The sequence below is a fragment of the Pinus tabuliformis genome, chromosome 1_1, assembly GCF_031772625.1.
Source record: "Pinus tabuliformis cultivar Carrire ecotype Pingquan chromosome 1_1, CPIR1, whole genome shotgun sequence".
NCBI classification, from domain to species: Eukaryota; Viridiplantae; Streptophyta; class Pinopsida; order Pinales; family Pinaceae; genus Pinus; species Pinus tabuliformis.
The window spans coordinates 201,431,434-201,456,714 of NC_142297.1; the positions used below are offsets into that span (position 1 = coordinate 201,431,434).

Below are 25,281 nucleotides of genomic sequence, written 5' to 3' on the forward strand. Positions count from 1 at the left end.
CGTGTGAACACTAGAAAAAGCCCACGCAGGGGTCTCGAGTTTTAACATAAAAATGCCCGCACAAGCAAGCAGACCATGCTAGAAGGAATGATAAAAAACAAAACACAGGAGAAAAACCTCAAACTGTAGCTCTTGAAGCCTTCAACGAGCGGCAAAGTGACACTTGGCAGCTAAGTCATCAGTGAGGATGGACCCCCTAGATGTCATCTAGAGGGGGCTCTTCTACAATGCGACAGATGTACTTGTACTAGTCATCATCCTCTGCTGACGTGTCGCGCGGGATGCCACCAGCTGTTTGTATGCCCGTTGAGCGGCCCTCGGCTGCATGCTTGCTAGACGTGTCTCTCGCGTCACCACCAGTTACCTTCGTGTCATCCGCCCTATAGTCAGTGGCATGCCTGCTTCCAACCAACTCCTCGCCATGCAGAGTGCCAATTTTCTCAACCATCTGCTACTTGCCTGGGTCACGATCTTCCCTGTTCCGTTGAGAGTCCCTTTGTTGCTCGCCACTACTCCTTGTATGAGCTTCCTGCGGGTTGATTTCCTCACTGAAGGTAATGGTAATAGTGGCAATGACGATTGGCCGAGGCAGAGAACTATGAAAGCGAAATTGGGCCGTATGTTGAGAGGGATGAGGGTGGAGGGGAAGATTGGCGGTTTGGGTAGCAGCATTCCCTCTACGGGTACCATGGGCCTTTGACCATCCTTTGCCACTGCGAGTAGCGGGGTATCTTCCAGAGAAGGGACCATGGGAGTGAGTAATAGAAGGGGAAGAGGAAGGAGAAGCAGGTTCAGGGTTGGGCATAGCGGGGGGGGGGCGAATGCTTCCACCATGACTACCTCCTCTTCTACTATGCATTCAGTGGCGAGTGCGTGCCATGACTGTGTTAATATCAGAGTTATCAATTGGGGATGCGGAGGGATTTCTGGGACTGGAGTGGCTATTCAGAAGGAAAACAGAGGGATTCTGAGCACAATTCAACTCACTGTGTGTCGTTTGGGAGAAGTGATAACCATTTCCCAAATCCACACAATAGAGTAACCAACAATGTCTGCCAGTGATGGTGCAAGAGCTCGGCTCTGCGGCTTGAGGGGGGCATGAGTAGTTTATCAGGGGAGGAAAGGATGTATTGTGGCTTGAGGAGGCCATAGCCTTATGCGTGCTGCAGATTTCTTGACTTAAGCACCAGAGTAATGGTGCCTGCAAGTTGACAATTATTTTCCATAAACTGGTTCGGAAGGGGACGTGTGTGACCATGTGGCCAAGCCACTTGCCGTCCTTCAATCTAATCGCCATTAGTTGCATCATGATCACTCGCATCTGGGTTACATAAATCCATATTAGATAGCATCAAAATACTCATTACAATACAAACCTTCCTAACCATTTTATTCATCAATATTATGGTGATATAAGAACTCTTTTTTAACATATTTTTAAGGGCAAAGATAAAATCATAAAAATCGCAAGTAACTTCCTTACAATTTTAAAAGTCTACTTTGTTGAATTTGATCTAAGCAGAGACCTTTTTTAGGATCTGGAAAAATCGGAAACTAGGGTAATCTCGTATTTTTGTGACATAGGGTCAATTATGTTTGCTACCACTATAACCTCCAAACATATCCATGTGAGACATAGGGCTAGTTGAGGCTTGAACTAGTGACATCACAAGGAATTCCTTAACAACACACTCTATCACAAATTGAACTACACCTTGGGGGATGATTTAAGTGGGTTTTAACCATCATCATCATCATTGTATGTTAACCATCATCATCATGATTATTGGATGTTAGCCACCGAGAGACTCTCTACAATTCAATGTGGGGGAGATATTCTCATATTAGTGTTTGATGACATTATATTAGATATAATAAAAAATAATTACACAAAAGAACTTAAAAAATACAAATCAACTTTAAAGTAAAAGAAACACGAGTTTGCATCAAAGTAACAAAAATACAAACCCATTTTAAAGTAAATACAATACAAATAATCTTTAGAGTAAAGAAAATACAAGAAAAAGTGTAATTTCATATATGTATATATATAGCATAAATAAAATATTTCAATGTGTAACATATCAACTTTATATAGAGAAAGATAAAATAATTGAAATTAAAAATATTTCTCACTTTATCACTTTCTGGAGATGTATAATTCTAAATATGGAATTCATACATGGCATTTAAAAAACATTAAAATAAAATAATTTTAATGTAAGTTATAAATAAAATATCTTCAGTGTGCATGTTAAGTAAAATATTTCAACTATATATAGAGATAAAAAAAATATACTTATAAAAAAAAAACATTTTAAGATGGATAATGTGGGTTATAAATAAAATATTTCAATGACCATATTGAGTAAAATATTCCAATGTCAATTAGCTCTATATTATAGAAAACAAATGAAAAAAATAAAAATAAAAATCTATCTTATGGTTAAAATATTTTAGTATCGTGTTGCAAAAAATGAAAGACGTGTAATTTCTTCCATGCTCAATATAGATCCATGTTAACCCCATATCTACAAGTGTTGAGAGGAATCAAATCTCTTGAGGTTCAATCCTCTTTTAGAGTAAGTGCCAAGATGCATCAAATCTTGTGTATACTTTTCTTCAAGTTTTGGACTCTAAAAAAGATTTGCACCTCAAAGATTTTGATCATTCTCAACATTTTATAAATGCCAAGTTAAAATGAATCTACCATAGTAATAAAAACAGTAATAAAAATTAACATATACTCTATAACCAAATATAAGATAGATAATATAACTTAGCATATATATCTATCTATCTATATATATAATAAATTTAAATTTAAGATAAACCTATATTAATTAATGAAATTATAACTCTAAATAAATTATTATTGTTATTTTATAAAAATTCAAATATATAAAATAATACATTTACAATCACAATTAAATATTTGATTATAAACTACTCCAATAATATCAAGATATTAATATTACTTTTGTTATTAAAGAATCCAATAATATCAATATTTTATTATTTTATAAAAATTTAAATATATAAAATAATACATTTACATATTTGATTATAAACTACTCCAATAATATCAAGATATTACATATTCCATGACGTTATCTTCCAATAATATACATTCATGTCAAGAGAGTGTTTAAAAAAAAATTGAGTTTGCTCCATCCTTTTCTAAATTGAGAATGATGGTTCCCATCAATAAATTGCCATATGAACCAGCAATGTATTGCAATTTGAAGTCTTTCATCAAGATTTGGAATGCACTTAAACTGAATAATTTTAGGATTTTGAATAAGTTGTCATTTCAATGGTAAAGAGCTTTATATTTCTTAAACTTTAGTTTTTGGTTTTATATATTTAAATTAGTAATTTATTTTCAGATTTATAATTTTAATTATTATTGAACTGAGACTTCTGTGATCTATATTAATTTTTTTTTGGAGAATCTTCGGCGAAAATCATATAAAAAAACTTATGTCGATGTGTTTTGAACCATCCAGTGTGATTCAACTTGTCTTGACGATGAATCACACTGGATGGTTTAAAACGTGTCGACATAAGTTTTTCTATGTGATTTTCGCCGAAAATTCTTCAATTTTTTTTTTTAATTATTTAATAAAAAATAATATATATATATATATATATATAAAATTAAAAAAAGTTAAATCATGAGACCATATATATCTCAGTGAATATAAAAATGATTTATATCTTCCAAATGACAAACAAGTTTCCATTTTTTCATATTGATTTTGGATCTGTCAAGTTCTCATTCATTTTGAGAAAAAGATTCAATTGTTTCATATCGATTTTGAATCTGGCAACTTATGATTCATTGTTTCAGCACTTTGTGGTGGAGAATGACTTAATTATATCCATGATCACCACATGGTTTCAAGCATGCTTAGAACCTCAAATCATAACAAAGGTGAAGTTTCCATGAAGGGACTTATGAAAGTCCAGTCACTTTTCATGATATTGACTAAAGTTTTGATGCTTTCCAAATAACATTAAAAAAATATAAAAAAAATTCCACCCATTACACCTATGCCTAACACCTAACTAATGGCAGTTCATACACTTAAGGAAGATCTTATGGATATTCATGATAACATAAAATTGAGATGTAGGGCCAATATAAAGTTTTTAATATTTTAATTTTAGCTTTATACCATTTCCTTGCCAATGTTCATTGTAGGTGGGTATTGGGAGTTTTTATAGAAAGCCATAATAACACGAAGATGAGAGGTAAGGTTAATATAAAGTTGAATTTTGATAGGACTTAGATGTTATTTATTATTTATATATATATATATATATATATATATATTAATTAATTATTGGTTATAATTTATTGTTAAAATTATTAAATATATATGAAAAATAATTATATAATTTTAAAAATAATGTGTAAATAGTAAAAAGAAATTATTTATATATATATTTAATTTTATATATATTTTAAAATAAAAATTGTATATAAATATTATCTAAATGAATATAAGTTTTTTATTAACGAAGTAATTATCAAATTAATATATTGTGTAGACAAATAAAATGACTATTAAAAAAATAAAAAAATCTTAAAACATGTATCTATCTCTTACACAAATTAGTTATAAAAATCAATTGAAAAGTACAAAGTGTTTTTGGCTTTTTACTTACAACTCATATCTTTCTTACAAGATGGGGACCAACTCAAATCAAACTCATAGTGTCTTTCAAAAAAGGTGGGACCAACTCAAGACAAAGTCATAATGTTTTTGTAGGGTATGCTGCCTAATAAAACAATAATGATAACATGGAATGTAGAACAATTAGAATTGATGGGAAAAACCATAAACCTTTTGCATAAAGATATGTTTTGATGAAAGGTTATATTTAATATCAAAGTGGTTAATTTCTTAATCTAGTAATCATAGTCATAAGATATTAATATAAGATTAATATTTTTTATCAATAGTATTGACTTGATAAGATAAGAATGTTGCAGGTAGAATTTAAATTTTTTTATTTATGAATAAGTAAAAGTTTTAGTTAAAGTTTTGGATAAGGTATTTATGTTTTTGTTTTTTGTTTTAATAATTATTTGTGGTGTAGAAATATTGGAAATGGAACTCGAAACATTTTACCTATGGACATGTTCCCTGAAGCAAAAGCTTGGACCATATTTTAAAATAACGTCCATGTTATTAGTTGATCAAATATTTTTTTATTCTAAAGATAAGAACATGCTACTATGTAGGGAATGTTGAGGAGGGATGGATGGGACTCTTGAAACCTTCATGCTATCGATGTCAATAGCTTTTTATTTCACTAACAAGGGGGTGGAACTCTGAAAACTTTCATGGTAACTGTATTATCATTTTTTTCATTACAATAAAACAATTTGTTGCAACAAATGACACGTCTCGATGACAATGACTTGCAATGGCATAGGACAATAGAAGGGAACATATCTCTTCAAACCTTATAGCACATAGGCCATTAGTTTTTTATTTCAATAGCAAGGAGGGATGTAAGTCTTTGTCACAAACCCTCTTAGAGCCACCTTAAAACACGTACCTTTTTCTTTTGATGTTGAAGTTTCATTTGTCAATTGAACACTATTATTACATTGATTAAAAATCATGTAATCAGGCTATCCATTAGATCCTCTATGCCACTCCTATGTGTCATGCAAGGTTAGTCTTTGTTTAGACCTTTATAGTCAATCTAACATACATATTGACTCATTTCCTTGTGCATTAAAAGTTAAACAAAAAACAAATTCAAAAAAAGTTCTTTCATCCACTAAAATGCTTAGTCATTATGTCAATGTATAATTTAATCAAGACAGGAATTAACCAAATTTGCTTATTCATTATGTCAAGTATAAATTAAGGCAAGAATTACGGGCAAATAAAATGTAAATAGTTTTTTATTTCAATAGTGAGAACAAATGAAACTCTTAAACCATGTAGAGTATGCATGGTTTCATACGGTTAGGAATGTAGAGGAGAATGGAACTTTGAAACTTTATAATATCTATATCAATAGTTTTTTATCCCAATATCAAGGGAGATGGAACTCTTCAACCCCTCATAATACTAATGGATAGCTTGCTATGGTATGGGAATGTATAAGGAAATATAAATTTTGAAACTTTATGGTACTCACATCATCAAATTTTTATTCCAATAGCCAAGGGGAATGGAACTCTTGAAACCTTCATCATTTACATTGGTTGCTATGATTTAGGAGAATAGAAGTGAATAGAACTCTTGAAACCTTATGATGTCTCTGTCATTTGTTATCTATTCCAATAGCAAGGGGGATGGAATTCTCAAACCCTTCATCACACCCATGATTAGCTAGCTACAACTTAGGAATGTAGAAAGAAATAGAACTCTTAAATCCATATGGTTCACATGTCATTAGTTTTTTTTAATTCCAATAGTGAAGAGGGTTGGTACTCTTGAAACCTTTGTCATACACAATGCTCGCTATAACTTAAGCGTGTAGAAGGGAATGGAGCTGCTGAAAATTTATTATAACTAATTCATTAGTTTCCATTCTAATAATGAGAAGATAGAACTCTTCAACTTTCATTGTACTCAAAACTTGTTATGACATAGAAATGCTTGTTGATGACAATTACTTGCTATAATGTATAGAATTAGGGGTATGAAACTCCTATTCCAACAACAATTTACTATTACATACTTCTATTATAGATATCATTCCCTTTTCAAGAAAAAATCACTAATTCTATTTGAACATTGATTAAAATTATATTTCTTATATGTAATTTGAACAAATAAATTTAATAATATTATATAATAATGTCTATCATACTTTTATTTTTAATCCGTAGGAAAAAATTATAATAACTAATAATAACTCAAATATTTGATATTTAAATTTTATATAAAAAACAGAATACCTAAATTTATAATTAATAAAAATAAAAATTAATATTATTAATTAAAAAAAATATGAAATCATATTTTAAACTTCTGAAATTTTATTAATAAAAAAGGTGCCGGTTAATATTATTAATAGAAAAACATATAAAATCACATTTTAAATTCTCTAGAGTTATCTAGACATTACATTTTAAATTTAGATCACGTAACCATGAAGTTTTGAACTTAAAAGAAAAATATGAAACCACATTTTAGCTTTTCTACAATTACTTATCCATGTTGCATTTTGAATTTAGGTCACATAACCATGAAGTTTTGAATTTAAAAGTCATTATTACAACAAAATTTTGAGCTTGGATTATCATAATTAAAATTGCTCCTAAGTTGTCAGTAGATCAGTTCCAATATACTGATCTTTAAATGTTGCTTAAGTATCTCTCAACATTCCCAAGCTTGCTGACTGTATAGAGTTATCTCTCTCACTTAGTAGCTGTGTTATCAGTGAAATTGATGTGCCTGCTGCTTACTGTGCAGGGTTCCCTGCCCTTTGGGTACATGAAAGTGGCCTGCCTGCAAGATAGGTTCTGGTCCACTCATCAGCCACAGACCTGTTCACTTGCCTGCCATCCAACCTGATTATGATCAACATGAGACCCAAACTCTTAGCCTCTTTTCTCATCCATGAATCACCTCCACTGCATAGGACAACCAACCCACTTTGGATTGGCATGGTGGCTTCTAATGTGGTACCAACATGCCAAAGTTCTGCTAATTTTACTTCTTGTCTTTATTCAGGCTAGTGGGTCCTTTCTAATCACTTGGCCCCATGCTGCGGAGACGAAAGTACCCATGAATTTCCTGAACAACTGAGTACAATATATACCATGACTTCTAATTCCACGCGTTTCCTGCATTTATAATTGCTATAAAACAGTTTCATGAACCTATAAAGTCCCATACATACATCAAAACTTCTACTAATCCCAGCCTGCTTTTTCAGTTTTATGTCTTTCTTGGCTTTCAGTTTGCCCTGTTGCAGAGGTGGTCCTTTCCTTCTTTAATTCCTCAAGTCTCCCCGTGGGTTCATTCACAGACTGCTCATGCAGTTTTCTCGGGACACAATGTAACTTATATGTTAGACTCTGCAGGCCCAGAGAAACTTGAAGTACTCTTGTGGAAGTTAGACTGCTATGAATGAAGATCTAAAGCATATCTTTTCCTGAAAGGTGTGTGACAATAATCTTGATGAATGGCAAGTGGGTGATATTTCATTTTACATAATGAAATTTTCTTCTGGGAAAAACTAAAGCATGGTGTAAGAATAATGTAGAACTGCATTGATTTAATGGTTTTATATGAAGAGTGAAGTGAACATGGCATGTGTGAGTGACCATGGAATCTACATTTTGGTTTTTCCTGTCATGTCTCTTGTTTTCATTGAACTACAGTTACTTGCAGTGGCCAGCCTCTTCCTGTAAACTTCACAGCGTAGTTATATGTCTATATGAAAAGCTGCCTTGTTTATTTTGATTCTCTGTGTTATGTTGGTATAATTGTCTCTGTGCTGTGCCTGGTTTTTATTTTTCTTTTCTATAATAGAACTGCTTATTGGCTTTATGCCTTTAATGTTGTCTGTCTTGTATACTTGTAAGAAGCTTTCTGAATTAAATGTGTATTCGTTATTTTTGTCCATTGTTTTTTAATCAAAAATTGTGGTCCAGCATCAGGAGTTACATCACTCAGTCCTGAAAATGGACCACCAATTATTGATCTTAGGCATACAGAGAAACAATGAAGATCATTGAATCTAATAAGATTTTGTAATCTCTTGAATTTCTCCTATTATCAATTTTTTTAATAAATTATTTATATTTTACACATTGAATAACTTATTGAGTATATATATATATATAAACATTTTATTCAAATATAATTATCAAGAAACATTGCATAGAATTATTTGTCTGAAGTTTTGAACCACACCTGAATTATAACAGGGATTGCATTATTTCCCCTTGCTAATGTCTTCAACTTGGCAGTGCAGGGAAGGTCATCGAGATGTTACCCATCACAGCTCACTGCATAAACTTCGACTGCAACACCCAACTTTGTAGTGCCCAACATGAAGATGGTTCTGGCCACCAAAACTCCCACTATTTTTCCAAAGTTTCATTGCCCCATCTGGGGGCACAGGACATTCAGATGAACTTGAGAAAATATATCATCTCCCCATATGATACTATTTACAGGTGAAGTACTACAGTTATAGTGCCATGTGCTTCAGATTATATTTTCATAAGTGTATACGTAATTGAATGAAAATGTATATTTCTCTGGATTTAGGTGCTGGAGCACATTTTTGATCATTTTGGTTGTATACTGCGCATGGATTAATCCATTTGAGCTAGGATTCATTGATGAGCTGAAACCTGGAGCACTATTCATCGCAGACACAGTGATAGACATATTTTTTGCCATTGACATAATTGTCACCTTCTTTGTAGCATACGTGGATGATAAAACACAGCAAATAGAAGACAATCCCAAATATATAGCAGTTCGGTAAAGTAGTTTATCTCAGGGCTTGCTTAAATTTTTTTCTGCTCAAAGATATTTCTATATCGGTATTGTATTTCTGTTGTTTCATAGTAGTATCTTATGTAATTTGAATCTGCGCAGGTATATTTCCACTTGGCTCATATTTGATATCACTTCTACAGTTCCATTTCAGGCATTTAGTTATATTTTTACAGGGAAAATTGGGTCTGGTCTTTCATACAACTTGCTTAACTTGCTGCGACTATGGCGTTTGCGCAGAGTCAAAGCTCTTTTCACAAGGTAATATATATATCTCTTCAATCTCTACATATTTTTTAAAAGTTTTTATGGTTGCCCAGTTTTTGAGTTTTTCAGGCTAGTGTTATTTTTGGTTCTTTCTCCAGAGTATGCTTGCCTTTTCCTTTTTCCAATTTCCTCCTTGATGACTCTGGCCAATTTTTTTGGCCTATGTCCAGTTTTGCAACATTGTGATAGATTAATTTACATGAATAGATTTGAACACTCAATTACAACTGAAGCAGCTGAATATATGTTGTGTTTGCCATAGGCTTGAGAAAGACATAAGGTTCAGCTACTTTTGGGTGCGATGTGCGAGGCTTATTTGTGTAAGTCCCATCTGCTGCATTGTTTTTGTTATCTGAACAATATGGTTTTTTGAAGAACTAGGCTGAGCCTAGGCAGGGCCAGCCCCAATGTCCATTGAAATATATCAAGCTATCTAATTTCAGGTCTGATATACACTTAGAGGTTGCAAAGGTTGAGGTCGTTCATGTCTATCTCAAGTTTCAGAAGTTGAAATGTCTATAATCTGTCTGAACTGGTGACATATAACGTGGTTTATCAACCTGAGGTATACATTAGACCTGTGAACTTGAGATGTACAACGTCAAGCTGGTAAACCTGAGGAAGTGTATGCTAGACCTGAGTTTTTGTTTTTTGCTTCACTAAACTTGAGTTTAGATAGTTTTGGGATACTGAACTACCCAATGTACTGTCAAATCAATGAACTGTTACACAGACAGATGTGTTGATGGAGCACTAAGCAGTACAACATTAAATGAGCACAAAATATATAATACTCATGAGATATTTGGCATTGGCATAGTTTATGTTTTGGTTTTTTTAATATTATTTTTGTCATATTGTGATTTTTAGTGGTTTAAAATGTGTTTTAAATGCATAGATAGATTCAGTATCTTGGAAAATATTTAAAAAATTTAGATTATGTAAATTTTATAGTTCAAACTTGCGATTCCAACAAATCTCTATCAATTTTCTGACAAAATTGACTGGAATGTATCCCCAGAAAAAGACCAAAATCCCTGCCAATTTTCTGACAAAATTGACTGGAATGTATCCCCAGAAAAAGACCAAAATCATAGAAAAACTAGACTAGGTAGGAGTTAGATCTGAAACATACAAGTGTATATCCAGCAAATATTTTATATAATGCTGCAGTGCTCCATGATTACATGCTTAGGTAAATATTACAAGTTTATATTCAGAAAATATTTTATATAACGCTGCAGTGCTTCATGATTACATGCTTAAGCATTTATTAAGTATAGTACACTAAGTCAATGATTCACTTACTACTTTTTCATTTTGTTTAATTCTTATCCAACGAAAGGGATGAAAAAGGGATAAACCAATAATTGATTTACTACATCATCCTTATTTTTGCTCGGATTGCACAAATTCACCCAAAATCGTAGAAAGCTACACTGATAACAATTTTCTAAATGTTTTATCAACCCCACTATCTTCTGAGTGGACGTGCTTGTGCTGCTTGTCCTTTTTTTGTTGTGACAGGTGACACTTTTTGCAGTACACTGCGCTGGATGTACGTATTATTTGCTGGCAGAACGTTATCCTGACCGGAATAAAACGTGGATAGGTTCTGTTATGCCTAATTTCAGAGAACAGAGTATATGGGTCCGCTATATATGCTCTCTGTATTGGTCCATTACAACTTTAACTACGGTTGGATATGGAGATCTCCATGCAGTTAATTCTATCGAGATGACTTTCGATATATTTTATATGCTGTTCAATCTGGGCCTCACAGCTTACCTGATTGGGAATATGACAAATCTAGTAGTTGAGGGTACAAGTCGTACAATGCAATTTGTAAGTTTTCCATGTTTGAAAGCTTTTTTTAACATTCATTGCCGAAAATAATATAGATATTTGTGTACAGAGACACAATGGGTTTTGGTTTAAATGGTTGTTTTATATCTTTGCCTATCTCCATACCTTTTGTGGATTATATCATTGTTTATGGATGGGCTAGGTCACCTAGGAGGATTCAGTAAAATAAATATTTTAATTTTGAAATCAGCCAAGTACTTTTTGACTTGGAAAAAGTTTAATATTATTTTTATGAGAGATGGATATAAGTATATACATTCCATGTGAAGAAATGTGCTGTGAACTAGTACCATAACTTGGAAGAGTGTCTGCTTATAGTTATAGACACAAACGCCCTATTGAATTTGGACTCGGTAATGAATCCCAAATCCTTAGTAACCCAGTACAAATACCTTATAGTAAATTATGCTGAGCTATGAATCCCAGTTCAGCATTAACCTCGTTCGAATGTCCATTTTAACTTTGGATGAATCTAAACTTTGCATTGACATCGTACAAATACCCGCTTTCAAATGGGGGAGAGAATTGAACCTTACACTCTGACATAATCTTTTGCACATCTTCCTTGCAAGAGCAGAGGGTTCAAACCTTCTACCTTTCCCATAACCCTATTCCCTTACCACTTTAATATGTGATAGTGAGATTTGAACATTATACCTCATCTCCCATTGAAGAGCAAAGAGTTTACCATTTACCCTTCTTCACATATAAGTTAGCTCTATCCCCGGAGTATTTTGCAATTTCAGGTGTGGCCCTATAAATATAGCTGATGCTTTGTTCTTTATTGATTTGATCATATTCCCATATGGGCTCTTCTTTTTCGTAAGTATTCTGTAATTTCAATGTGGCCAAACAAAAACAAACAGAGCTGTTGCTTTATTCTTTATTGATTTTAACATTTCCTTGAATGAACAAAGATTCCTTAAATAAAAGAACTCGTGGAATTCCATTTTAGCAGTGCCCATAACAGATGAGAAACTGTCCACATGACATTGAATCTGTGAATTACATTATACAAAATAAATAGAAATTGATCCTTGCTATTTAGTGACGTTATTGATTGGAGTCCAGGGAAGTTTATTCACAATAAAATTGTATGTTATATAAACTGAAATTTGGTTCTGATTTTTGGCAGAGGAACAGCATACGTGCAGCTTCAAATTTTGTTACCCGGAATCAACTCCCACCGAGGCTTAAGGATCAGATATTGTCTCATATGTGCCTTCAATTCAGAACAGAGCGCTTGAAACAACAGGAAATTATAGAAGAACTTCCTAAGGCCATTCGGACAAGCATTTTACAACATCTATTCCTACCAACCATTGAATCTCTGTATCTGTTTCGAGGCATTTCACGTGAACTGTTTTTCTTCTTGGTATTTACAGTTTGCAATTTTGACAGCGAAAGCTTCAAGTTTGTGCTTTCATTTAATAAAATGTTTATTTAGTTTATTGCCGGTTTAGATTCATCTGAATCTTAGATCTATCAATTGCTGAACGGATCAAATCTATTTTAACTCTAAAAGAGTTTTAGAGGTTTATAGCGTGATTTGATCCTTCGACTTGGTAGATTTAGAGTTAAGATAATCTAAGCTAGTTTAATTATTAATTGTGATTTAATTATAATTATGATTGTTAATTATATTCATCCATTAATTAGATTCATCCAAAGATTGATTATGTGATTTTGCCGAAGATTACTAAACAATGTTATGGATCACAGAAGTCTAAATTCCTTAATATATTAATTTTTATTTTATTTTTATAATTTGACAGAATCAAAATGTTAAACAATACATTAAATTACAATATCCATATATCATACTAGACTAGAAAGCATCTCTCAATACAATTATAAACAATAAATATGTATATAAACATATGTGTTATCCTTGCTAACCAAACAAAGTAAATATGTGTGTAAGCATATGTGTTATCCTCGCTAATCAGCTGCCACCAACAAAAACTGGGAGGGCCAAGTTTGTGCTTAGTATCTCTGTACTAGATACAATTATCCCAAAAACGAAGATGACAAAGTTTGTACTTTGATATCTTTTTATTTATTAGATTGAATTTTGAGATACACACCCTCGGAGATAAACTAGTGAGCCTCCCCTAAGGAATTTCAATCAAACACCTGTTGACATGGGACAACCAATTTAACTATCCCTTAAACTACATACATATGTATAAGTTTATGCAATTGAGTTATCCCTTAAACTACATAGAAGTATATACTCATATAAACACAATTTATAAGTTTATGCTTATAGATAAACATTAGTATTTGTCTACAAATGTACCGACATATATTAATGTGTACCTGTGAGTATATATGGATGATGACTGTATTTGTGTTTTTTTTGTGTCAAAAGTTGAGTAATAGACACATGATCATAATTGAAAATTTTAGCTGAGCTGAAGATTCAACACTAACTTTTCGCCTGGTGGTTAAGGTCACCGAGATGAAACCAGAATACTTCCCTCCGAGAGAGGACATTATTCTTCAAAATGAGGCACCTAATGACATCTACATAGTGGTATCAGGGGAAGTGGTAAGTAAGCAATTTTCAAGTCCAAATGTGTTCCATCTCCAGTTTTGATTCTAGGTTCAATGTTCTCAATTTATGTTGGAGATAGATAAACCTGTATTTAGAATTTCGCTAGGTTTCTCTGAAGTTATGTAAATCTGTTATGTTTTGGCAGGAAGTACTTGTTTCCGAGAACAGAAAAGAAGAGGTAATTTTCAATTTGCTCTCTTTTACTTCCATACCTATCAAAGGATGCTATGATATGGTACTGCAATCCTATTTTTTGCCATAATGCTGAAAGAAAACCATTAATTTTGATTTTGATATCTGGAACTTGGGGTTTAAAGATAACTATATGCTTATTAGGCACAACCGCTTGCTTTAATTTCTGACTGGTCCCTGGGTTAGAAAATATTAACTTTGTCATGTTTATGTCAAGGAGTGGTTAGAATCTTTCAGGCCTTGTTACTAACATTTTTGTCGCATATGGGATGAGCACAGGTTATAGAAACTTTAGGGCCAGGAGAAATGTTTGGAGAAATTGGAGTTATCTGCAAAAGGGCACAACCCTTTACTGTTAGAACAAGGAAGCTCTCCCAGCTTTTGCGGCTCAATAGAAACGCATTGTTGGAAACAATCCAAACCAAGCCAAACGATGGAAAGGTTATTCTAGACAACTTTTCTCAGGTATTACTTGTTCATTACTAAAACTTTTTTATTTTCTGTTTGACATAAATCTAAGCAAGCACATAAATCTAAGCAAGCAATCCTCTACATTGCACTTTACAAAATCCTTTCAGAGATATACCTGTGATCAGATTTTCACCATGACTGATTAGGACAATTACCACCCAAAGACTTTCGAAATTCTGATGCATTGGCATATTTGTACAATTAATTCTGCCAAAATATCATAGTTGAAACAATTGTATTTCTGAACAAACCCCATGAAATTCTGCATGCTAGCAGAATTAAACAAATGCCACCCATAGCACTTTCTGGTACAAGTTCTAAACAGTTCACACAAATAGAGTAGGAAGAATCTTGATTTCTCATTCTGTATAATTGGTCCAATAGGCCAGGACTTCATACACAATATTCAATTCAGTTCAAGTTCAGTATTCTAATAACCATGCAATCAACTAACAGTAAGCGATGCGTTTCTTCCCTTGGCAGCACGTAGCAGGTTCAAAACATGCAAGGTTCAAAGACCTTGTGCTCAAAGACGAAAACATGGTTTCACACCAGAACCTAGACATGCCTCCAAATATCTGTTCTGTTTCTCCCACAGAAAGCAGTCAACTAATGGAAGAGTTACCTAATCGGGGAAGTGATCCAGACCTAGTAGAATCCAAAGGATTTACACCACTGGTAAACTACAGTAACTGAATCTAAATGTCCTTTGTCATATGCATCTACATAGCTTATGCTTATACAATGGATTGATGATATAATGAGTGAGACTTATTCCCGCAGCACATAGCAGCTGCCAAAGGATCTAGAGAGTGCGTGCTTCTCCTGCTGAAATATGGAGCAAATGTTAACAAAAAAGGTATATCTGATTGATCAATTTCCTATTTCTTGCATTATCTACGTAAGATCCGGAGGAAAAACACAAACCAACAGACCGATAAACTAGTATAGGAGATCATTTTCTTCATTCACACGCATAGTTGCTTATGATCATTTGGTATTCTCATATTTGGGGTTATTACAGCTATTTTCTTATTTCTAAGGAGGAGTTGTGCAACTCATCAGTACTCTTATACTTTGAATTGGTGATCCACATTTGTATTTGGCATATACTGTATTTATTGAGCTAGTTTCAGCAACAAGGAATGTTATGTTTGATATTTTTAAGAGTTTGTTCTCACAAGCCTCAGGGTTAGCTCAATTGGTTGAGTCCCCTTTATTAAAGCATATTTGCTATTGAGAGATTATGGGTTCAATTCTCTTAACACCCTTGGGGTCAGGGTCCGCAGGAAGTGATCCCTTCAGGTGGATCTGCCTGGTATAAATATTCCATGGATATAGAGGTCACCGATCTCCGATCTCCGGGGTCCGTGAACCACATAAAAAGGAAAACAATAAGAAAAGAGTTTGTTGTTGGAACAATATTAATGTGGATGCAGTTCACAGTATATGTTATGTTTTGTAGGATGCCATCAAAGTTTGTGCAGTTATAACCCTTCAATGAAAATCATATGCCCTTAAAGGAATAATTCTAATATTGTATTTTGTTCTGTTTGTTTGCCAGATGACGATGGGAACACTCCTCTGTGGGTGGCAATTGTAGGAAAGCACTGGTCAATTGCAAATCTACTCTACGAAAATGGCGCAAGATTTGATCCAGAGAGTGAGGGAAACTTCTTGTGCTTGGCGGCTCAGAGAAATGACTTAGATGCAATGATGGAATTGTTGAAGTATGGAGTAGATATTAATGCTACTAACCACCAAGGCCTGACAGCCCTCCACGTAGCCATAATGCAGGAACGTCCTGAGATTGTGAAATTTCTCCTCCAAAACGGTGCAGACATCGACAAGCCTGACACCGAAGGCCAAACTCCCAGAACCCTCATAGAAACTAATCAACAATTGTGTGCAGCAATCAAGGAACCATGCAAGACTTTTGAATTGGATCACAAGACTCAAATTCTAGAGAGCCATGTGAGAGGCAAAGGCAGGATACAATCATGGGAGGATCACAGTGGCACCAAAATTTCTTCAAGAGGTATTTGCAGACCAGGGTTGAACTCTACAATACCAAACTGCAATGTACATTTCAGGAGAGGAACTGGAAGTTATAACGGTTCTGATGTTATGGAATCGGGACTTGATAGAAGTGGGTTCTATTGTAGATCAGAATCAAAAGATTCTGGGCCGAATCCTCTTAGAGTGGTGATCCATGGACATCATCCCAACAAACAAAATCTGCCTTTCATAGAGCCAGGGAAGTTAGTTGGTCTTCCAGGATCAATGGAAGAGCTTCTTAGAGTAGCAGGTAAGTTTCCATATATCCATTTAGTAACCTTCCAAAATATGATTTATAATTTTAGCTCCATTGGACCTGATATGTGTTGATTTCTTCCCGGCATGGATAAGATCTGTTCCTTTGTTAAAAAAATTCACTTCTTTTTGTTTTTAACATTGATATGGATATTGAATGTATATGAAAGTCAACAAGGTGGAAGTGGGTGTGTGCAGGGATGAAGTTGGGTTACCATCCCATTAAAGTTTTCAGCCAAGATGGCATTGAGATTACTGACATCAACGCGATAAGAGACAATGAACATCTGTTCCTGGTAGACGAGCATGAGATCGAAGAATGAGCTTACCTGATATGCATGCCAGGGATTGCTCGTGAATGTATTTATGAGTTTAACTAGGTGTTGTATAAGGAACACATGGTGACTTTTGGTAGGTTGTGATTCATTTGCTATAAAATTAAAATATGTAGAATTTATGTGAAGTATATGAAACTAAATCTCTTTAAGGTTTTCACTGTAATCAAAATAATCGTGTACCTAGTGAATATTGGATACGTGAATCATTCAAAATTTGATGATATTTTATGTATTTCTATTTTCTAAATATTAAAAAAAGCTTAAGCCACATCACATGACATAGGGATACACATATATGAGCTTATAATATATATGTATATTATGCCTGCTAATGAATGGTATGTAGGCCCCGGAACAAAATAAGTAGGATACATACATATGTATATATTTACGAAATATGTTTGGGACTTGTGGTACATAGATTATATGGAACAAGATGCGTAGAATACATGCATATATATGTGTACATATGTTGTATCTTTATATCTCAGGTATCTTATATTTGTATGTATATAAGCATTGTACATATTTTGTTTTAGTGGATATGTGTATTGTGTATCGGATTCATATTTTGTATCTTCATATATGCATATCTCTATATTTTGTGATTTAGTTGTTGTCTATATTTGTTTTTTATTGTTTTAGTAATTAATTAATTTTATTTGGATGAAGGAACAACACAAAAACTAAAGATAGGGCATTTCTACAAGAACATTGCAAAAATTAAAGGTATAGCCTACTTATGTTTATGGATGAATTGTCATGTGTTGTAATGAAAGAATAACCACAAAATCTATAGGTAAAGCTTACTTACAAGGGCATTATTAGGGATAAATTTTACAAGACAAAAAGCATACATCAAGGAAAGAAAAGTGCTCTAATTGCAATAGTAGTTCAATTTGGTTGGAGGAACACTGCAAAAACTGGAACGAGAGACACCCTGCAAAAATTGATGAAGTGTTGTGTGTTGACATGTGGAAGTGAGAATGCTTTCTATAAGAGCATTGTTGGGGATAAGGTCTACCAAACAATATAAGTGAAAATAGATAAATGATTAATATTTGTAACATTAATAAAATAAAATGGAACAGTCTGCGACAGAGAGAAAAAATGGCTCTTGTGGGTCTACTTCACTACAATCGCTAGGGTTCGACCCTATCCAAATGCCTCTTCCTCTATGTTTCAAATCCTTAATACGGTTGTTCCTCTTACAATGTTGTTTCAAATCCTTCTCCTTTTTATGTTGCAGTCTCATTTTTAGCGTTCTCTACTACAAGTAATTCATCCTCCACTACTTTTTCCTTTGCAACAATTTCTCCTTCCACCATGGCTTCCATGGTGGCTAGAAATTCGTCTCAATTTTCTTTGGTTATGGGTTTTCTTTAGACTTTAGGATCCTCTACTTCTAAGTGTGTTGTTTCCTCTTGGATTTCACCCTGGCTTCCTTAGTGGTGGGCTTGGATATGGTATATGACTCTGGTAATGTTCCAGTGGATGCTATAAAGGCCGCAACTCTTGCTTCCTTTCACAATGTTTTGAAATCAAAACTCAGGTTCCTCTTTCTCTAGGATGCCTATTCATGGAGCCCCTTCGATTAAGGTCCCATTGGTGGATGAAGATCTAAGTGAGGAAAAAAAAATGAACGCTGACATGATTTGCAGGTTTAATTCCCTATGGCTAAGGCTTGTCAATATCCATTCTGGGATTGATGATCAGTGGAAGCCCTTTATTTCTAATAATATGAATATTTACCTTCTGGAAAGAGGTTTCTTTATTGCATTCTTTGACAAAATTGAATATTGATTGTTGATTTTTGAATCTGATATGTGGTTCTAGGGTAGCAACCCTAGTTCCCCTCCTTTGACCCTCTTACAACTTCAATCTCTACTACTATGATTTAGGTAAGGCTTCCCAATCTCCCTTTGCATATGTGGAATCTTCCTTCTTTGATGGAAATTGGTAATGCCTTAGGCAGATTCTATTATTGATGTGATGACACAAAATACTACTTGAAGCCTACATATGCTCGCATATGTGTGGAAATGGATATCTCCAAAGGTTTTCCTATTGAAATTAAGTTAACAAGTCCTGATTTTTTATGGGTGCAAAAAATGGACTATGAAAATATTACTTTTCGTTGTAGAGCTTGTTATGCTACTAGGCATTCCCTTAAAAATTGTCCCAAAGTTGGGAAGAATAAAGCAAAGAAAAACAGTAGAAAACCAAGATGGTGGGAGGGTGCTAATTCATATCAATATGCAATCTCTAAGGAGGTTCCTCCTCCAGTTCTTTGTAATGAGGTCAATCTTCAAAAGGACAAAAAACCCTTAGAACTCAAGGTTGATCCTCTTAAAGTTCAAGGATTTTTAATAGTTAATCAAGTGAAAACGGGTAGCGATGTGGAGGTTTCTGACACCTTCATGAAAGTTGATAATTCAAGTGCTTCTTCACAAAATTATTTGGGAAAAATGAGTTTTGGGGTTGATCATTCACTATTGGACGAGGGCAAGAATTTCACCTCAATGTCCAGTTCCTCCGAGTGTGTTTCTTCATTATATATATATATATATATATATATATATATATATATATATATATATATATATATATATATATATGAAAAATCTCCCCCTTGGGTTGATCAGGTAGATGTGGAAGAGCCCTCATTGGGTCAAAGAATGAAATTGTCAATGGAGTTCAATCCAAGAATGGTGACATGTTATATTCATCAGAAAACTTGGGTTGGATCCAAGTCGTAAAAAAGATGAAAAGAGACTCTCCAAGGATAACGATAAACCATTCGAAGTTAAAATGACACTAAATTGAGTATGGGATGCAAATACATCTAGATTTTAGGGGTCTTTTGGAAAGTTTTCAGTTGGAACAACAACAAACTTTTTTGTATTGTGGAGTTCTCTTGTAAATATTTGGGTTGATCTTGTGTGCTCGATCCAAAATCTTCAAGGAATTTTGGTAGCTCTTGTTCTCAAAAGAATTGTAACGGTTCTGGGTTGGCTCCCAACTTTGTTAATATAATCATTAATACTCGTTCATTTTAAATAAAATAAAATGGAAAAAAAGATGAAAATTTTGGTGGAAGAAAATAGAAGAGATGCATCACATAACATATAATAAACTAGAGATAAGTTCTATAAAACAATATTAGTGAAAATGGATAAATGATTAATTTATGTAACATTAATCAAATAAAATGGTTAAAAAAAAAAAAAAATTGGTGGAAGAGAATAGAAGAGATGCATCACATAACATATAATAAACTAGCGTAACCATATCAATTAAATGACTAGTAAACACCGATAGGCATCAAAAAACTTACCTCATGTTATAATCTCTCATTGCCAAAAAAAAACTAAATTATAAATGTATTTTAAAGTAATATTATTATTATTACTATTATTAAATAAAAAATTAATACATGAATTAAACGTATGTACATTTTTAAAAGCAGGTAACAAGATTCTTAATCATGGAAATTCACCCCACTTTACCATGGAGATTCTTAACCTATAGATAGGTTTTTTTACAATATCATGGCTTACTAATATCGCATGCCCAGGAAAACCATAAAGGGTGTTCTTATGACATTTTTAATTAATCAATTTAATTAAAAGGGTATACAGAACATAGCTAATTTTGAGATAAATCTCAATCTTTGATCTGTAGCTACTTCAAAGAATATTTTAGAATATTTTGTGGAGGTTAAATCCCTACCATCCACCTAGTCATTATTAATAATTAAATTAAAAATCTAGAAGTCTTACTTTAAAGTAGACATGCCTCTCCATGTAGTTACAGAAGAAAAAAAATCAACTAAATATATATATATATATATATATATATATATATATATATATATGAAGATTATTTAATATTTTTTTATCCTTTTAAATGTATAGATCTCATTGTCCAAGTGGTTTATCAACTACCCCCCTATAGCAAGCACCAAGTTAGTTTATCAATTGTACCTACAAAAACCGGGGTGGTTTATTAGTTGTTTTCTAGTAGTAAGCACCATAATTCTTCACTCTTTCCTTTAAGTTCATTCCTAGAGTTTCACCCAAGGTTTAGATGGAGTATTGCTCCATCTTAGGAGTTGGAAATCCATTGTTTAGGTGGTTATCAATTGTCTTTTCATAACAAGCACCATAAGGGTCTAATGTCCATGATCCAGGTGGATATTAGTGGCCACCCACCTATTCCACTTGAACCTCCACCATTGTTTCTTTCAGTTTTTCGGTTTCCTTATTTGTAGCACAATTTACTATTTTTGGTAGTTTTTCGGGTCCTGAACTTCCGGAGCCATTTTGAGGCCCTAAATGACATTTTTTTCAGAAAACCGGGAGCAATTGATTAACTAATGCTACTTTCTCAAAAGTTGTAGTCCTCGGATAGATCTTTCTAACGAGGTATCGTGCGCGTCAAACGGAGATCGTATGCCAAATTTATGACCCCGAGAAGTTGATGTACCAATTTACCCAAACAGGGCCCATAGTTTGGCGTTTCCATTTCCTAGGGTTAGGTTTTTGGATGTTTAGGGTTTTCCATTGTTTCTTAATAATAAATAGGCCTTTGAGCCTCATTGTAAGACAGTTCAGAGGCATGTAGCCGTCACATCTCTTCTTAGTGATAAGCTACCATCGCCTGAGCTAGTTTATTTCCATTTTTGTTTGTAAGCATATTTCAACATTTTACATCAATGAAATGAAGTATTATTTCTATTGCATCTATGTATTTATGGTTATATCTATAATTTTTGCGTCACTGTTTAAATCCAGATCAGTGGTATCAGAACGGTCTGCTCTTTCTTTGATTTTCTTTGCACGTCCCCAATGAGGTCGGGATATAAGGAGTTAGGGCTTGAACTGGTCGAACCTTTGCAAGACCAGCCTCACAAATCTCGACAGCCTCCCATGTCGGATGAAAATAAAGACGAGGGGGCAGGAGATCCTATCAAAATCTTGCTTGAAGAGGCCCTCGAGCGACAAATGAACGCGATGATGGACAACTTTGCCCAGATTCTTCAGCGGCTACCCAGGGGTGACACATATACTTCTAGCAGCTACTTTGGAAGCACCACACCCTTTAAGGTACAAGTTAACTTTGACATTCCCATATTGGAGGTTCAGATAGATGCAGACGATGTAGATAAATGGTTAAATCTGTTAGAAGGGTATTTTTCAGTTCATGATTTTTCCGATCAAGAAAAGATTACTTTCGCTCTTCTCAAAGCCACCCCCCACGTTAAGGACTAGTGGGAAACCTACTGCGAGTATAAGGATGAAAGTACAACTTCACTATTTTCAGCCACACCCACTTAGAATTCATTCCAGAATGCCATCAAGGAGTAGTACTACCTTGTCAGAAGCTATGAGGATAAATACATAAAATGGACCACGCTGTGGCAAGGAAGGGACCAAGACGTGCCGAAGTTTACCAATATTTTTCATACCCTTCGCATAAAGTTAGGTATAAAGGATTTTGAACTACATTTGGTACTCAAATACCACAACTACCTACACAGGTACATCCAAGACGAGATGGAGTTCCTGGACATCTCCTTGCTTGGCACGATGTACTGATACACTATCAAGATCGATTAAAAGTTTAAACAGAAGAAGTGAGACTTTGGATCTGCGAATCCGAAGCAAGGGAAAGGTGCCCCCAAACCGCTGAACAAAGGATAAATCCAAGGCGGGGTGGCCCAGGACAATCCGCCAAAGCCGCAAGAAAAGAACAAAACCGCGAAGCCAAAGAAGGACACGGGAAAGTGGTGTGAGTTCCATAAGAGCTCCACTCACAACATAAGTGAGTGTCGAGCCAAGCAGTCACTGGTGGCCGAGCTAAAGTCTTCGGAATCAGATGCATGTTCTGACTCTGAGTCAGAACCCAACAAGGGGAATGACAAAGGGAAGTAGATTATCGATGCGGATCCCAATGCCACCATTGCCACCACGAAGATCCAGAAGGAGGAACCCGAAGATCAAGAGGAGGAAGAGTGCCTCTTCCACTCCCAGATGTGGGTAAAGGGTTCCCCGCTATAGTTCATTGTCGACAGCAGGAGCCAAAAGAACCTCATTTCGGCAGAGGTCATGAAGCGGTTGGTCTTACCAACCACAGCACATCCACAACTATACACCATCGGGTGGCTTCAGCAAGGATGGGATCTTCGTATGAGTCAGCAGTGTCACCTTCCATGCAACACCAAGCCCTTCACGGATGAGATATTATGTGACATTGCTCCCCTTGATGTTTTTGATGTATTATTAGACCAACCATACTTGTGGAAGCGACATGTTGTGTATGAGCCAAGCCCTCATGTTGTTATTGTTACTTTCGGAAATAAGTTGTACAAGATACCAGAGGTAGCACCGCCTACCACCATCTCTTTGGTTTCTGCAAAACAATGTAGTAAGCTCATTTCCAAAACCGGGAAATTTGTTTTCCTGATGATAGGCCCTCAAGGAAAGAATAAGACGGTGGCCACGACCTCCAGACAGGGCCCCTCTACATGACAGCAACAGATAAACAAGGTTATGGAGGAGTATGAGGACATCTTCACCTCCCTCACAGGGGTGCCTCTACACTGCCAGGTCAAGCACTCCATCAATCTGACCCCAGGTGCACCATTGCCCAATGGACCAATCTATCGACATTCCGTTCTGGAGAACGATGAAATCAAGAGGTAGATTCAGGAACTGCTACAGAAAGGTCACATCCGACCGAGTTCATCTCCCTGTGGGAGCTCGATTTTTTTGGTGCAGAAGAAGGATGGGACTTGGAGACTCTGTATTGACCATCGGGCGCTGAACAAGATCATTGTCTGAAATAGTTACCCGATCCCACGAATTGATGACCTTCTGGACCAACTGAAGGGGGCAAAATATTTTAACAAGATCGACTTGAAGTCAGGATATCACCAGGTACCAATCAAACCCTCTGATGTGTGGAAGACAACCTTCAAAGCCAAGGAGGGCCTTTTCGAATGGTTGGTTATGCCTTTCGGGTTGATGAATGCTCCTGCAACCTTCATGAGGCTAATGGATGACGTCTTGCATCCATTCACCAACTCATTTGTAGTGGTATACTTGGATGACATCTTGATCTTCAGTCAGAGTTGGGAAGAGCACCTCCATCACATTCGACAAGTTCTCCAAACATTGCGGCAACACAAGCTATGTGCCAATTTGGAGAAATGCACTTTTGGCATGACCCAAGTTGAGTATCTATGATACATTATTAATGAGCGGGGGGTGCACGTGGATCTAGCCAAGATCCAAGCCATTCGGGATTGGCCAACTCCAACCACTCTGACAGAGCTCCGTAACTTTCTGGGTCTTGCCAATTTCTGCCGTAGGTTCATGTTGGGATTCTCTCATATCACTTGGCCCTTGAGTCAAGTCACCAAGGGAGGATCGAAAGCAAGATTCTTTTGATCTTAATCTCAATAGAAGGCATTCATAGAGTTGAAACATAGCCTCTGCTCAGCACCAGTGCTCGCATTACTAGACTTGCAACAACCATTTGAGGTCGAGACATATGCCTCTGACTATGCTATTGGGGTAGTCCTTACTCAACACGAGAATCTAGTGGCATATCATAGTGAGACACTTTCATACACAGTCTGGAAGTACCCCACTTATGACAAAAATAGATGTATTCCATTATGTAGGCCTACCGACAATGGAAGCCTTACATTTTGGGGAAGGAAACGGTCATTCACACAGACCATCGACCCCTGTAGTTCATACAAACACAAGGG

The 25,281-nt window shown here is 35.0% G+C and overlaps 1 protein-coding gene across 6 annotated transcripts; it reads left to right on the forward strand.

The window, feature by feature from the left end:
• The first annotated feature begins 7,824 nt into the window (after positions 1-7,824).
• LOC149212218 (potassium channel KAT3-like) lies at positions 7,825-17,626 on the forward strand. Of its 6 annotated transcripts, none has more exons than XM_089391777.1 (13): positions 8,969-9,166; positions 9,261-9,479; positions 9,597-9,755; positions 10,024-10,081; positions 11,289-11,606; positions 12,763-13,002; positions 14,083-14,181; positions 14,333-14,365; positions 14,659-14,844; positions 15,334-15,528; positions 15,634-15,709; positions 16,415-17,158; positions 17,362-17,626. In XM_089391777.1, the coding sequence occupies exons 1-13, from the start codon at positions 8,976-8,978 to the stop codon at positions 17,484-17,486; spliced, it is 2,643 nt and encodes an 880-aa protein (XP_089247903.1). In that variant the 5' UTR covers positions 8,969-8,975; the 3' UTR covers positions 17,487-17,626. The 6 variants fall into 6 exon arrangements, with proteins under 6 accessions (XP_089247905.1, XP_089247908.1, XP_089247906.1 ...); XM_089391778.1 differs by having other exon boundaries at positions 9,001-9,166; positions 9,422-9,479; XM_089391779.1 differs by lacking the exons at positions 8,969-9,166; positions 10,024-10,081 and adding an exon at positions 7,825-8,143 and having other exon boundaries at positions 9,422-9,479.
• Positions 17,627-25,281: the final 7,655 nt, after the last annotated feature.

Excerpts from the sequence above, each read along its gene's own strand:
- LOC149212218 (XM_089391777.1), top strand. The coding sequence starts at position 8,976 with ATGTTACCCATCACAGCTCACTGCATAAACTTCGACTGCAACACCCAA. Across the intron at positions 14,366-14,658 it reads CCGAGAACAGAAAAGAAGAG|GTTATAGAAACTTTAGGGCC; the intron begins GTAATTTTCAAT and ends GGATGAGCACAG. Across the intron at positions 17,159-17,361 it reads AGAGCTTCTTAGAGTAGCAG|GGATGAAGTTGGGTTACCAT; the intron begins GTAAGTTTCCAT and ends GGGTGTGTGCAG.